The sequence below is a fragment of the Lissotriton vulgaris genome, chromosome 12, assembly GCF_964263255.1.
Source record: "Lissotriton vulgaris chromosome 12, aLisVul1.2, whole genome shotgun sequence".
In the NCBI taxonomy this organism is placed as follows: Eukaryota; Metazoa; Chordata; class Amphibia; order Caudata; family Salamandridae; genus Lissotriton; species Lissotriton vulgaris.
The window spans coordinates 356126955-356143162 of record NC_141700.1 but is presented as its reverse complement, the minus strand read 5'-3'; the positions used below and the strand labels follow the sequence as shown (position 1 = coordinate 356143162).

At 49.4% G+C, this 16208-nt stretch overlaps 1 protein-coding gene across 1 annotated transcript in view; it reads right to left on the bottom strand.

Moving 5' to 3' along the window:
• Positions 1-16208, bottom strand: part of ITFG1 (integrin alpha FG-GAP repeat containing 1) — a 1017137-nt gene that overhangs the window by 374882 nt on the left and 626047 nt on the right. Inside the window, exon 11 of the mRNA XM_086945125.1 lies at positions 6025-6175. Coding sequence (XP_086801251.1) covers positions 6025-6175 — 151 coding nt within the window. The remainder of the gene's footprint in view (positions 1-6024; positions 6176-16208) is intronic.

Genomic DNA, 16208 nt, shown 5'->3' with positions numbered 1-16208 from the left:
CTGTCCGAGGTACCTCAGGCTCCTAAGGTTGACGCCACCGGTGATTCCAGCAGACTAGGAGGGGTGGCGAGGCTGGGTTCATGGAGGGGGGGGTGCGGTGGGGAGGCAGGGAATGTTATTAGCGGTACATTGGACGGGGGTTGGGGGGTAGTTGGGGGGAGTTGGGGTGTTCGGGGTGGGTTCTAGGGGATGGTGGGTTGGGCCTCTTTGTGTTATTGCTTACTACTCTCTGCTCAGACTGATGGTGTTGACCATGCTCAGATTGGAGGTATTGCTTACATTTAGCTGTTTTCATTTGCTGTTGCTTCTTCTTCCACAGCGGACTGGTCCACCGTCGCACTCATAGTGTCATGCTCATTTCTCTCGCTCAATGTATGTAACCCTAACCTCCTGTTCCCTCTCCCTATGTTTTTGTCTTAATAAAATGCTTTAAACCTAAAACACAGTGCCCGTAAAGATTGGCATCAGCGTTTTAAAACACTGCAAGCTGAAAATGGCCATATGGTGACGACTAATTTTGCTTGCAGGGTGTATTACCGAGAGGACAAGGCAAGGTGAAGACTTCGCTATTCCTGGAGCCTGGCGGGTAGTAGGGCAGAGAGGTAAGGCAGTTGTTACTCAGTGTGAGCCTCTGCACATTCTCCCGACAGCTTATCTCGTTCCAAATGACGAAAACAACCACAAAAAAAAATGTGTGGCATAAAACTTTTTGTCAAGTTGTTTTACTATTTCAAACCCGGTTTAACGCTCGGGGTGGACACCGCCTGTTTCACGAGTTGCTTCTGCTGTTCTCGTTTTATGGAAGCCTGCAGGTGCTGTCAGCTAGGGGGCTGGCGACCTGTGCTTCTGTGAATGCATTTATGGCGAACTTTTGTGTCACTGTGTGCGTAATAGCTAGATCGATGTGTAAACTGTGTGAAGTGGAGCTGAGGCTGGTAAATATGACGAGAATATGCCTTCTGCCCTGGACGTGATGTACCCGGGCTCGTGGAGAAACCAGCGGACATTTTAAGTGTACTGCAGTGCACTGGTATTGCCTTGGGGTATTTTACCAGATAAACTGTTTGTATGATTTGACGTTTCTCTTTTCAAATGGGATCGGAGTTCACATCTCATAGTGTTGAAAGCCTTTATCATAGTAGCCCAGGTTTTAGGTTGAGGTAAATAGAGGAATATAGGTTTAAATACCAGCAGGGCTGGTTCAGCATTTTGTCTGGTAAAACTGGTGCAATCAAATGTCCTGAACCGAACCATATAGAAACATTCACTGCGCATTTTATCTCATTGCTTGGTAAAATTTGTTTTATATATTGCACTTTTGCCATCTCCCGAGTGTGTGAGGGCTTTGTCTCCTCAGTGCGCCTAGGGCTGTCACAGTGGCCCCTTTTGTTAGTGTGCATGGGGTCAGTGACTGTCCTTACTGTATGTGTTGCTGTAGACGGACGATTAAGGCTGGAGGCTACGGACTGAGAGGTATGCGTATGTGAATGTGTGTTTATGAATAGGTGTGAGTTATGTATGAGTGAGTGTGTTTATGTATAGGTGTGAGTTAGCTTGGTCGGGTGTGTGCATGTGACTTTTATTAATTGGTTGTGTGTAAGCATGTGCATGAATGTTTTATGACTCAGAGGGTATGTGGAACTGGTAGGAGTTTATCAGCAAGACAGTGAAACCTTCTTAAAGCTATCTGTGGGAGAATACACATATGTGCAAGTTGTCTAATTAGGTTCGAGGGTGTTTACAGGTGCTTTGTGACAAGTGAAGGGACCATGGCTATCAGTGGAAGCAATGCCTGCAAGTAGAGAATTGGGTGATGTTTAGTCATGTTATGCATGAGGCAGGCCCTGAATTTGATAACTGCTAATGGAGGCCTGGGTAACTCAAATGTGTTGTAAAATGCACCAACTGGCACTTATTTTGAAGTTAGTGTTTCCTCAAAGGCAAAAACACTCCTGGATCCTCTGAAAGTAAGGTGACTTGCACTTTTGCTCGGTCTAATTTGAGGAAGAAAATTACGCCCCACCTCTTTCAAAGTTCAGCAGCCGCCACTGATGTAGCCTTGTGAAGCACACTCTCGCTGAAGGTGACACAGAGGACGCAGCAGCTCTAGACAGGGCACATCACTCAGGGCAGCTCAGTAGGTTGACAGCCTGACGCAGAGCTCCGCCTAGTGCCTAAAGGTCCAATTGTCACGTACTCGCCAGCCCTTGCAGTCCCTGTTTACAGTACTAAGAGGAACTTATGTGGAACTTCATGCCAATCTGATTCCGTTTGCCCCAGCTCCCACCCATTACTACGGAGGACTTGATGCATGTCCGTGAAAGGGGAAAAGGAGTCCCATTTCCAGAGAAGCAGTTCACCCTTGGGACCCACATATCTGTCAACAACAGAGCCCTGGGATGAGAAGCTTTTCTTCATTTATCCACGGCCCAGATATGAAGAACCCCGACCCTGCTCCGAGCAGTGCGCCCCGGTATCACTGGCATCACGAGGAGCAGATTCTGATGGGGAGTACAAAAGTACACAGCAACAGGGAGGATACTATCTGCCGCCTTAAGACACCGACATTTACCCAAAACGCATTAATATCCAGGGTTTTGTCTCTCCCCTTCAGATGCTCGTAGCTTCTGTGTTGTGACACTTGTTTAGTGTAGTCATTTTCAGTTTTAGTACACATACGCCCTTAGCTAGTCCAGCCTATGTAGCCAAAGTAGTTTGCATTGCAGATCCTGTAGTTCTCCTTTCCTACATGTCCCAGCATGCAGTGTGTTGACTTGAAAGGCAGGAAGGAATGTGACCACATCACATTATTTCACCTTTAAATTGCCGACAATCCCATACGTATCGTGGTTCATTTCAAAACACACTCATCCCTTTAACTTTATTTTGTGTCCGCCAGTTTACCAGGGCCAGATATTTCCCACAGCCGCTTTCCCCGAATGTTTGTAAAAGAGAACACCATTGTTTACAAACAAGACGAGAAACGGATTATGCAGCAGATAATGTGTGAGTATGTAAACCAGCGTGTCGCAGAGTAACTTCTATGAAGCATAAAACAACCGATCGGCATGCGCAGCGGCAACAAACAACCAGAACCCGGGGACTTTGAGATGGCTTCTTGGATTTACGCCACTGGTTTTATACCAGCATCACAAGTCCTGTGTTCAGGACCGAAGCTATTAATGTGCGGCAGGTCCAGTGGCACCGGGGCCGAGACTGTCCTTTTTTTGCACCAGGGTCCCACTAGTTTGTGTTTTTACCCACGCCTTTGACCCTGCACCCACTCCCCCCCCACACTACCCATACTTTTTAATGCACTTCGACCTTTGATGACATGGTAGGCGCATCCTTCGTCACATGGCTTCTCAGCGCTAGCACATCCCGCTGGCCTGCTCTCCCACGAAGCAGGCACATCCCTGCATGTTTATCAATCCCCGGAGGCAGTGCCTGTGAGAGCCGGGATGAGCTGGAAACAACCCACACCTGCAGTGTGAGAGACAGTGTGTATGAGAGACAGCAGTGTGTGTAAGAAAGACAGCAGTGTGTGAGAAACAGCAGTGTGTGTGAGAGAGAGACAGCAGTGGGTGTGTTCAAGGCAGAGTCAGCAGTGTAAGAGAGACAGCAGTGTGAGACCTTTTATTTATGTTTTGGTTTTTGAAACATAAATAAAACAAAATATTTGCAATGTCAATAGCACAAACTTGCGTAAATACGTGACCTATTGCATTGAAAATGGTGCTGGTGCTGGTGTCCGTCCCCCCACCCCGCTCTTCCTGGTTGTGCTGGTGTCCGTCCCCCCCACCCCCGCTCTTCTTCGTTGTGCAGGTGTCCGTCCCTCCCACCCCGCTCTTCCTAGTTGTGCTCGTGTCCGTCCCCCCCACCCCCGCTCTTCCTGGTTATGCTGGTGTCCGTCACCCCCCACCGCCGCTCTTCCTGGTTATGCTGGTGTCCGTCAACCCCCCACCGCCGCTCTTCCTAGTTGTGCTAGTGTCCGCCCCCCCTTACCCGCTCTTCCTGGTTGTGCTGCTGTCCGTCCCCCCCCACCCCCGCTCTTCCTGGTTGTGCTGCTGTCCGTCCCCCCCCACCCCCGCTCTTCCTGGTTGTGCTGCTGCCCGTCCCCTCCCACCCGCGCTCTTCCTGGTTGTGATGCTGTCCGTCCCCCTCCCCCCCCCCCCCGCTCTTCCTGGTTGTGCTGCTGTCCGTCCCCCCCCCCACCCCCACTCTTCTTGGTTGTGCTGGTGTCAGTCTCCCCCACCCGCTCTTCTTCGTTGTGCAGGTGTCCATCCCCCCCACTCTGTCTGTGTGAGAGTGGCTATGTCTGTGTGAGGGTGGCTCTGTGTAGGTGGCTCTGTGTGTGTGAGGGTGGCTCTGTGTAGGTGGCGCTGTGTGTGTGGGTGGCTCTATGTGAATGACTCTGTGGGTGGCTCTGTGTGTCTGTGTGGGTGTGTCTGTGTGGCTCTGTCTGTGTGGCTCTGTCTGTGTGTGTGTGGCTCTGTGTGTGTGTTTGTGCTCTGTGTGTGTGTGCAAATGCAATAGGTCTCGCATTTGTGAGAGATTAAGCTATTGGCATTGTGAAGGACAATGCCATTTATTTATCTGTTTTCAAAACCAACACATAAATACAAAATTTGTCATTTACAATGCCAATAGCTCTAACTTTTACAAAGGCGAAACCGTTGCATTGTAAATGCTTGTCTTGTGTATGTGAAAATGTACGAAGAACCTAAAGTGGAAACAGCATTGAGTGGAGCTTGTCAGTTAATGAGTCGTATATTACAATTACAGCTGATATCTGATGAGGGATTTTCAATGCCAGGGACTGTATTTTGCGCAAACTTGAACCATGTGCCTGATTGCAATGAATTCGCTGCTCCAGGAAAAGCTGCAAACCTGAGGCAGCACATTCACTGAAATACGGAGTGGTTAATTTAATAAGCCGTTCCATGTTTCACAGTGCCGGCAGCACCCGACCACACTTCAGTGAGGGGAGAGAGATCCCCCAGAAGGCAGGTGCAGTAAGTGACTGCACCCGCCTGCAGGGGGTTGCCTTGGGGGTTTCATGGGATACCCTTTGTCCCCTCCAGAGGGCTACCCTCTGTGGCACAGTGACAGTGCGCTTTCTGACTGCTTCTTTGCCTTTGTGCACACGTCCATAATACGGCGTGGGCACAGAGGCAAAGGGATTCCCTCATTTGCATGGTGCCACTCCCCCCATTTAAATTGGGTTATGTCCTCTTGAGATCGCACTGGTGCTGCAGGTGCGCCAGCTCTATAAGTATTACAGAAGGACCGCACAAGTGTTTGAGGCACCTTCTGTGATACCAAAGTGTTCTGGGGGCGCACACGCCCATTGCGCCCCCATTTTTTTGTGTGTAATACGGCCCTAGGAGTGTGGAGTGATCACAGGTTGGAATTTTAATGACCCATTGAACATGAACAGATTTACCTAGAACAGAGCAGCTTTTAGATTTCGAGGACAATTGTGTTGCCATAGAGTCGAAAAAGGGTATTAGAATATTGTTATGGAAAACACATTAAGTCAACACCATGAGGGAGTGAGGTTATTTCAAACGAGGCCTTAAAAATGAAAACCTCAGGAGCCAAGTCTCAGCAATGTCGCTGAAAGGCTTACTCATCCAAGTATTATCCATAAATTAACCACTTCTCCAAATCTTTTATGCAAAGCAAAATGTCAAAAAATATAATTCACTTTTGATAAGAGCTTAAATGCTCAGAGAATACGGAGACTTTCAAATGCCACAATCTATGACACTGAAATCTCTCCACAGAACTCCCTTCAGTTAGTGCATCAGTCAGGAAATGGCTTCATAAACCTCCCCAGCTCACCCACCCTTCAAATTTAAGCGCCTTTCTCTAATTAACTTGTTTGCTTTCATTATCAATCCAGGATTTCCAGGTCTAGCACGGCTGAGATGCTCAGACTTAAAAAAAAAAAGAAAAAATCAAATGAGACAGGACAGATGGCAATTAAAAAAGAAACACAGCAAAGAGCTTTGAACTCACATCTTCATAAATGTCAAAGAAGGTTGCCACCACAGCATCTTTGATTTGATTTAGCTCTGAGGGCTCCCAGTACACGTTAAACACACGCCCCACACTCTTGCAGCTTGCATTGGTACATGGCACGTTCTCCAGTAGAAAAGCTTGCCTGTTGCTGGGAAAGAGAAAAAAACAATTTTACAAAATGTGGTACAAAGCGAAATATCGCAAACATATAATGAAAGGACATGAATGAACGCGGTTCTATTTATCGCACAATACAGGGTACACCACGCTACAAATTGTTTCACTTTTAGAAAGGAAGAATGTAACCAGAAATTGCTTTGTGAAAGCAGGTATATCTATTTACTGGCCCGGCAATCTCTACAATGCTTAGGCCGTGAGAAGCCTCTCCACGAGCAAGCTTTTTGAAGATGAAATCAGGGAAACCTGTATGGGGTAGACCACGTAGCTCATATGTCTCTTTAAAGGTGCATTTCCAGGGCTAGACTTGGGAAGCAAAACCAGCCCTGGCACAAATGCTCAAACCAGACCGCTGCCTCTGTCTTCTTGCGCTCTCTATTTTCTCTATCTTCTCCTTTCTGATCGCATTCGCACTACCTTCCACCTCCTTCCCTCTCTTTCTCGGTCTCTTGAAGCCTCCACATGGCTGCTGCAATGAGTCTCGTAAGGCTGGGGAAAGTCACTGAGACACCAGGAGAGTCCCTGGGATGGGACATAGGGGGGACCGAGCACGTCCTATCAGGTTTTCAGCACTGCTCGAATAAAAGAGAGACTATGTATGTATGTGTTAGTTACATAATGTGACACTAGCCAAAAGGCAGCTGAGTGCAGCATCAAAGACAAGGATACAGTCAACGAGGAATGGGGGGAAAGGTTGTTTATGGCAACAGAAGGGTAATTTTACTGCATGGTGATATAATGTTCTTTCATGAGGTGCGTCTTGAACTCTTTTCTAAATTGTAGCAGGACTGGGACAGTCCTGATGGTTACAGGGAGGTTCCAAATCCATAGTACATTAACGTAAAATGCCTGTGGCCTTGCTTTTTTCTTCTTACAATTCTTTTCCACATGCCTGCTGGTGACTTGGTTGTGGGTGTGCCGAGAGTCATAGAGATGGTAAGCAAGCTTGTCATTCTGGCAGGCGGGGTGCTAGTTGTGATGGCTTTATAAATGATGCAGCAGGTTTTGAAAATGGTGAAGGCCGGTAAAGGTTGCCAGGTGGATAGGGGTGATGTGATCATATTTTCTCATGGAGTTCAATGGAGAATACCATCAAATGGGTTGAGGGCAGTGTGGAATGTGGGCAGCCATAGTGATGAGATACTACTTTCTCTCATTTATCAACAAGCCAGGCTATAACAGCGACAGGACCCTCTTGAGAGTTAAAGACCGCTTACAGGAAGGATCTCTTACATAGAAGCAGTTTAAGTAGGACAAACTGTACATCATTTTCTGATGAAATGGAGACGACCACCACAAAAATCATTTAGTGAAACCACAACAATCACTTAGTGAAAAAACAAAGGGCTTTCTATATACTCGTTAGGGGTTGTCCCTGTTAGAGATGCTTGGATCTACCTGTAGTTGGAAAACAATGACATAGAAATAAGAGCCCTTTGGGTTGTTTGAACCAAGTCAGTCATCCATGTGTGGTGGCAAGAGCATTGGGGTTCAATTCCCCAATATTACAGATTTGTCAGGCTGAAGGAGGCTGTATCAGAGCAAATCCGGGTTAAACTAAACCCAGCCTTGAGCATATGTTCTACTGGAAAAAGCAAGGGGCAACCCCCCAAAATGATCTTCTGCCGTGCAAAACTGTTTACCTACACAACAGAAGCTGGATAATGGCTCTCTAAGTCAGGAAACGGAGATAAAGTCGGTCAATCTGGAGTGTCATACATGATGGCCTCCAAGAGTGAGCCATCACTGCCTGTTTCTGCTCCTATATTGCTTCCAACACTTAGCACTGGCAGAAGGGAGTGATGGTCCCCTTGGTTAATACAGGTGGGGCAGTCCTGGAATATGCTCATACAAAGAAGCAGGCCGACTTAGAAAAGCATTAGAAGCTGGCTGGAAGGAGATAATTAGTACATACTCAATTAGGAAAGCCGAGCTTATGCACTCTGTAAATTGATCATTGGTGGACATAGTATAGAGTTTATCACCATCAAGGCAAAGGTCAAAAGTTGATACCAGTCAGGGCATTGTGTGGCGAGTAAGATGACTTAAACCACACATGGCCTTGCCCATCTGTTTCCAGATTACTACCCTGGGAAAAAGTGCAACAGCCCTAATGCGGAATCAATGTGATTACTCACGTTAAAGACTATTTGAAAGAAAACCTTCAGAGAGGGCAGGCAAAAGGTCTAGCCAGCCTTATTGTGGAGTCAGTTAGAACAGAGTCATGTGTGGGAGGAATAATGTTAAAATGTCTTGGAATGGGTGCTCGCTAAAGACGGCCAGAGAAATGTTATGAATCAGCAAGTTATATGGGGATGGCGGCACTCCTCATCAAACTGTTAACCAACGCAACCTGTGATTCTAAGAACGTTGTTTACCTACTAAAATGTCCTTGCGGATTACCCTACGTAGGGAAAACTGAAAGAAAAATCAAAGTCCGTTTGACGGAACACAAGAGTACCATCAGAAACAAGACCAAAAAAGCACCACTTGCGGCTCACTTTACCTCACATCACCATAACGTGAGTCAATTGCGGTTCCTTGTTTTAGAGATTGTACCGCTGAGACCAGGCATGGACAATAAAAAAAGACTCCTTCAAAGAGAAACTGTTTGGATAAAGAGACTTGACGCTTGCCAGCCTAGAGGTCTTAATGATAGGATTGAATATAGTTGTTTTCTCTAATTAACATGTTGTCTTACTTGCTGTAAGCTTTTTCTTGATTCTTCTGATTCCCTGTTCCACTATCTTCTCCTCCTATCACTACTTTTCCGTCCTGATCCCTCTTCCAGTTTACTTTCTTAGATGTCCATTTGGGTTGCCTAACACCTCCCACACTCTCTTTTTTGATCCCCAATACAGTATATTATGGTTTTTGTTGTATTTGCCCTCTCAGGACCTTTTTGCCTACTCCTTAACCTCTGTTTCTGTGCACCTGTTGAGATTTTCCACTTTGCCTTTACCCTCCCTAATCCGTGGATATTTTCTTTCCGTTTAGTATATTCTTTGTTTCTTTACATTCTCTCATTTTCCATAATCCTTTGGTAATTTGCTCTATTTTCACCTTTCAGAATGACTTAACACCGTTTTTTATCCCAATGGTATTTACGTCTTGTTCAATGTATAATTACAGTCTACCTTAGTGTACTTTGTTGTAAATCACACTGGTTTGTGTAATTGTTTTCACCCCCTTGCTAGTATATTTTCTCACTTTTCTATGATTTTCCTCTTTCGTTATTATAATAATGCAGATTGAGTTCTTGTGTTGATTGACTCTTCCAAGATGGCCGCCGTCATGTGCTTGTACACCGTGTTTACCATTTTCCGAATTCGTTTGTGATTTAGTCTAGTAACTGTTGTCTACACTTTATTTTACACACTTTCTCCATTCTTTTCCTGGGGCTTCGTCTTAATACACTTTTGGTTTACCACTTCATGTTTCCATCATCGGTGTGTTTACCCCTCCTCGATATGGTCCGTCTTCAATTTCCCTTAACTTTATTTTCTTCCGTGTTCATTCACGTAACGCTGACCTACGAGTTAGACTGGTTATGCGTTCTTTCACGCACAACATCTGGTAAGCCCTGAGCATGGGATATCTTTTTTCTGTTTTCCGTTTAATTACACGGGCGTGCTATTTGTAACGCGACCTGCCTCAGCCACTCGTTATTTTAATTTGTGTTTATACTACAGTCTTTCACGTTCACGGGTGATGTGCTCACGATCCTCGTGCTGCATACATCGTTTAGACTTCATGGGTTCTACAGCTTCACAGCCTTTTTAGGTTTTGACTGGCCATGCGCTTGGCGCATGTGCCAAAAAACCTCTTGAGTTGTGTGTGTGAGTCGGGATACGCCCCCTCCTCCGATTGGCTAGCTCCATAAATGGAGGCTAGCCATTGGGAGAGGGCTCCGTCCGTCAATCTCGGACCAGATTCGAGGGCGTTCCCGAGAATCTTTGGCTTTTGGCGACGTCAGCCGAAAGCCAGTTCTCGGGAACGCCCCCGAGTCTGTTCCGGCATTGACGGCACCCACCCCCCGTCCCTTGCCGATTTTTTTTGAGCCCCCTGGCAGGTGCCCACCCTGCCAGGGACATTGCCGCCTTTGAGCGAGTGCCACCTCGCTTTATATTTTAATTTAATTGAAGCCGGTGCCCACCCGGCATTGCCCCGTGTTTACACCGCCGCCGGCCCGGTGGGAGATTAGGAGGCGCTGTCCGGCCTCCCGACCCCAGGGCCGCGCTGCAATTGGCCGCGACCCGGAAGTCAGGCAGGCCGGGGGCGGGACAAGCGGAAGTGCCGGCCTGTGTTGCGTAGGTGCGTCACCAACTTTGAGGGGGCCAAGCCAGGCTCGTCTGAGCTGCCGCAGTAAGGTAAAGGTAAGCTCGGGGGTGGGGTGGGGGTGTTCTGCAACCCTGGCGACATGCTCACCTGCTGCCCCTGTCGCCGTGGGCCTCTGTAGCGAGCTGGCCGCACCCACATCTCCCGAGAACAGAGGGCCGGACTGTGCCCTCCTCGTCGGCATTTACTCATCTCACGGTATTCATTCATGCATCTCACGGTATTCATTTCTTTATCACACGGTATTATTTACGTATCTCACGATAATTCTGTATTTTTATTTTCCCCCATTATGTCCGTATCTCCGCGCTGCCCGCAGCGCGCCCGCTCTGGCGCAGATTAAAGCGCCCTCCCTGGCTCGTTAGTGCGGATTAAAATCAGACACACATGAGCGGCGGCGCAGCCCTTGCCTCCCCGTGTGACACTGATGCTGCACCGCCCTCCTCCCCGGGTGACACTGTTGCTGCGCCCCCTCCTCCCGGTGCGACACTGGTGCTGCGCCCCCTCCTCCCCGTTCCCGCCCCCCTACCTCGCTCTCCGTGTCTAGTTGCTAATTAAGCCGCTCTGTTCCCATAGACCGTGATAATATCTGACTTTTCCAGCTGCGCTCGCAGACACCTGCTGCACGCGCCTCACTTCCTTACAGTGCCTTCACTTAACTATAATATCCTGACCAGTCCGCAGCCTTTTTTTTAGCCGGATCAACCCCCCCCCCCCCCACCCACCCACCTCACTCCGGAACGCTCTAAACCCCTGCGCTCACCCTTCTAACCCCGGAATGCCTAAATCCCCTCTCTTACATATACCAGTCCAGCTGCACCCGCTCACTCTCGCTACTGTAGCGCCCAGTAGCCTCTTGATTTCTTGAACCGTTTAATTCCACTTGATCACCCTCCAGCCGCAAAGCCTCATGCTCCTCTAACTTGCACCAGTCCAGTCTCAACTGCTTACCATCAACCGGCAGCGCCTGGAAGCCCCTCGCTTCGCTTACCTGGACCAGTCCACCTCCTACGTGTTCACAGTCCTGTCCATCCCCAGCGGCTCGATCTCCTACCCGCACCAGTCCCGTTCCTCTCCCGCTCACCCACCACCTGTAGTACATGTAAGACACTCACCCGCGCCCCTACCCCAGCCGCAGCGCCTAGAAGCCCCTCGCTTCGCTTACCTGTCCCAGTCTAGTCCCGCTTGCTGACAGTCCATCCCCAATGCCTCGAGCTCATCTTACCCGCACAAATCCCGTTCCTCTCCCGCTCACCCATCCGCTGCAGTCCCTGGAAGACATTCTCCAGCGTCGCATCCCATCCACAGCGCCTAGAAGTCCCTCGCTTCTCTTACCTGTCCCAGTCCAGTCCCACTTGCTCACAGTCATCCCCAACGCCTCGAGCTCCTCTAACCCGCACCATCCCGTTCCTCCCCCGCTCACCCACCCCACCACCTGCAGTCCCTGGAAGATCTGTCCACACTCTGAGATCAGCTCTGTCCTCACTCCTCCACCTTGCTGAGCTCTGTCCACTGCTGAAAGCGGGGCGCGCGTTGTCCACCCTTCGCCAGTGGATCTGTCCTGTGCACTCCTCTGGGATCCAGTGGTACAGTCCTCCGCCCCTCCGTGTAAAGTTGGATGTGTCTTTGCTCTCGGTCGCAGATCTTCTGGCCACGCCCCTTTCCCACGTGCTCCGCGGATGCCTCACTGGTGTCTGTTCGGATCTGGTCATGATTGGGTCTCGCTGTGATCTGGGACCAGTTGTTTCTTTCTTTCTACGCCGTGATCCGTCGCTCCCGCTGTCCTGCTCGCTGTCCTTTCGATGCTATCCTATTGGGATCCGGCTCCCGTCAGCATTTTCATTTGGATCAATTATCCTACTCCGCTGGGATCTGTTCCTCCACCCTTGTTCAGTTCAGATATATTTCTCTTTTTCCTATAAGATCTATTCCTCTTACTCCGCTGGGGTCTGTTTCTCTTATTCCGCTGGGATATATATAATATATAATATATATATACATATATATTTATGAGCTTATTTTGCTGGGGTCTGTCCCTCTTCTTCCCCCGTGGGATCTGTTGCTCTCACACCGCAGGGATCAGCCCCGCCCCCTCTTCTTCCAGTGGGATCTGTCAGGGTGCTCCTTGCTTCGCCCGTTACTTCTTCGGACCTGTGGGTGTCTGTGCTGCCAGGGTCTGTGTAAGTCACGCCAAGGGTCCTCCTGTCGCCTAGAAGCCCCCGCAAGGTTTGCAGCGCTCAGGGAGCCGTTTCCTTCCCTCCTTTTGAAGTTGCCGTTCGCATTGAATCCAGGCTGCACTCTCTGCGCTCCGGTGGCAGGGAAGTTAGTGAGAGGCTGGATCGGACCCAGAGTGTGAGCCGGGATGCGGGGACAGCAGCGCACGTGCCGGCAGCACTCAGAAGTGACATCCACAGGACTTATACTCAAAATACTGACGAGCACTGGCTGAGCAGTGGACCCCCGAGGCAGGTGTGTCTCAAAAGCCCGTGCCTCCTTCTTTGTCTTGTGCGCACCACACTGACACTGCAGGGTGTGTCCTTGCTAAGGTGCAGTGCAGCTAAGCTGTGAGGAGCCTGCTGCCACTCTCACCTCTGCAGCAGAGCCTCGGCTTGCAGTGTGTGTGTGAGGACAGTGTGGGAGCTCAAAGTATGTGCGGATGGACCTCACACCCCGCAGCAAGTGTTGGCAGTGTGCGTCATTGTGGAGAGAAGGGAATTGCACTGGAGCTGGTGGTGTTCGTATGGGGCGTACCCCTACTGCCCGAGTGTGTGAAAGGGAGAGTGTGAGGGCGGACAGTGTGTGATGAGACCGCACAGCTGCAGGCGCTGGACGTCTATGTGTGGATGTGCGTGGAGTACAGTGTGTGGTGGCAGGCAGGGCACGTGCTGAGACACTTCTGTAGGAGGTGCGGTTTCTGGTGGGGGTGGTAGCGGTGCGGGGATGGTGGAGTACGGGGAAGGCAGTGTGTGCGTGCAGAAGGAACAGCAGGGGCTAAAGATACGTTTGGGTTGAAGGATGGCAGCTGGTGTATGGCTTGCTGCAGGAGGTGGCGGTGTGTGACTGTGTAGGGGGAGGGTGGTGGGGGCTGGCAGTGGGTATGACGGTGCTGGAGGTAGAGGTGCGTGACTGTGCAGGGGGAGGGGAGGGCTGCCAGTGTGCGTGACGTTGCGCGGGAGGTGCGTGACAGAGTGGTGAGAGCGGGCAGGGTGCGTGCTGACTGTCCAGCGGACACCTCCTCAGTCTCCACAGACACCCCCTCAGATTCTGCAGACACCTCCTCAGTCTTTGCAGAGCCTCCTTAGTGACATTTCTGGTAACAAACTAGGAAAAAACAGTTTGACAGAAATGCATCTTCTCCGTTAGGGATTCCAGGACCAACACTTGGGTGTCTGTGGGTGATGCCCCGTGTTGCCATTCTCTTGCTAAGCGTGGTGGTTGTGTACTGCTTTAAGCTTGGCGCATGCAGGAAGTAAGGCACTTTGTGGTGTGTATGTAGTTTGAGGGCAGAGAGTTGTAATATACCTTGCGTGCAGCATCTAACTGGCTCCAGAATGCTCTCTCCCCTGACCTTCGGTGTACCGTGAAGGGCCGGCGCGAACTGGACCTCTAAGTTCCCCTCTAGTCACGCTCCCGCCATTGCTTGTTTCGACCTTTTAAAATGTGGCATCGATGATGCACTTAGCACGATCGCCGTGAGCGGCAGCGCCTGGGGCCTTAGTCCTTATGACGTTTATTTGTCGAGGTGAATATAAAAATATTGTCATTGGAGTTTTTTGCTTTCGGCGCGAGTTACCTCCATCAGTCAGGCGGTACATGAAAGACCCAGGCATATTTGCCATGGTGTGGACAGGGTTGCCCAAAAGCTTAGCGATGCTGGACGCCCCTCCCCTTTCCGATTTCCCGGCTTGGAGTTAAAACCTTGTTGGCGGCGGACCCTCCCCCACTTAATGCTGGACATGCCATGCGTTCTGGCCAGATCCCTTCACTGTTGCTCCTTTTTACTTCAAAAACATATGCATCCCAATCCCCTTAAACAGCCTTTTTTGCATTTTCGCATTTTTGTCTAGGAGTAGGCCCCACCCCACCGTGACTTGCTACCACCTCTGCGTGCTCCCGACCCCCCCACCCCCCTCCACCCCTGTATTCCTTCACTTTCCTTGCACCCCCGCAGTCCGGGACACCCTCACCCCACCGGCGCCCACCCTGCCCCCATCCCCCCACGTCCTTCAGACATCTGAGCCCCCAGCTCCAAGCATAGCCCCCCGTCTTGTCACGCCACATCCTCTGCTCCTGAGCCCCAGCCCCGTCTCCGCAACCCTCAACGAGCCTCTAACCATTCGCCAGCGCCACCCCTTTTCCGACCACCCGTTGTTAATGTCAGCAACAGAAAACCTGTAAATTGGACTGCAGTCTAGATTAGAAGTGGATGCTACAAACTGGCCGAATACAATATACCAACTGAGAATGTGTGGCATGCTAGTGAAAATCAAATAATAAAGAAAACATAACACAGCGTGCTAACCGAAATGCACTATTCTGTAGTTTTGTCAAAAAACAAGTGTTGCGAGTAGCCAACTCAAAGGTATGCTTTCTTTGAAATCTAAAGGAACTAAGGAAAAATGCCCTCAGTTTTGTAAAGCGCCGACTTTCATCTTGCAATCACGTAGTAAATAAAGTCAGTTACTAACGGCAGCCCGCGTTGAACACCATCTGACATGTGAAGGGTATAGAGTGAACGGTCCTAGGTAGTTTACTAATTCGGAAGCAGTTTTGTTCAACTTGCAGAAAGTCGCGTTGTATTTCACCAGCACATCCAGGTTACACATAGGGTGCACACGCCCTCCGTACATGCCTTTCTTACATTGCTAACTCTGAAGTGATCCTTTGGACTTCACACAATCTGATCTGTCATGTGCACTTTCGTTGTACTATATATAAAGTATTCTGGTACCCAATCTTTTCCTTAACTGAGAACGTAATTTGTGCACTCCTCTACCCATCTCCTGCCATCCTGTCTCCCTCCGTTCCCAGCATGCCCACCCCGAAATGCAAACGTACTCCTCCGCATTACTCTTGCCACTGCCATAACCACCGCCAATACACCCTTCCTGAAAACCATTCTTCGGACTTTAATTTGTTGTTCATTGCGCTCTCACTGCCGGGAGGAGGAGTGGGATCTTGGGTGGTAAATAAAAAAAAATATTGCACCAATTTATCCGGAAGCATTGTTTGGAGGGTACGTGTAAAAATACTGTAAAACGTAAGATTAAAGTCGGATGCGGTTTCCGATAGTAATGACTCATTGTAGCAAGCAGACTAGCAATCGTGATGGGCATGTGAGGCCATTGAAAAGGAGCGCTGCATTTACTTCCGCCTTAGTAACGCGTTGGACGGTGACGTCTTCTTAAAGCCCCAGCCATGTACTGGTGTCCATCCCCGTTGTATTGAAAAACGTGTTGCTATAGCTCGTCAAGTTTACTGTGTATGAAGTGGCATGTTTTCGATGTGTTATGTCTTAAATCACTTTTAAATGCCCGAACTCCGTCCAGATCGTGGGTTCTGGTAGCAAGGTGAATGTAATGCATTTTGGTCCAGTAGCCCCAGCACCATTTTGGTCACTTTGTATCACATCTTAATGCCAAACAATACCAGGCGCACGCACGGAG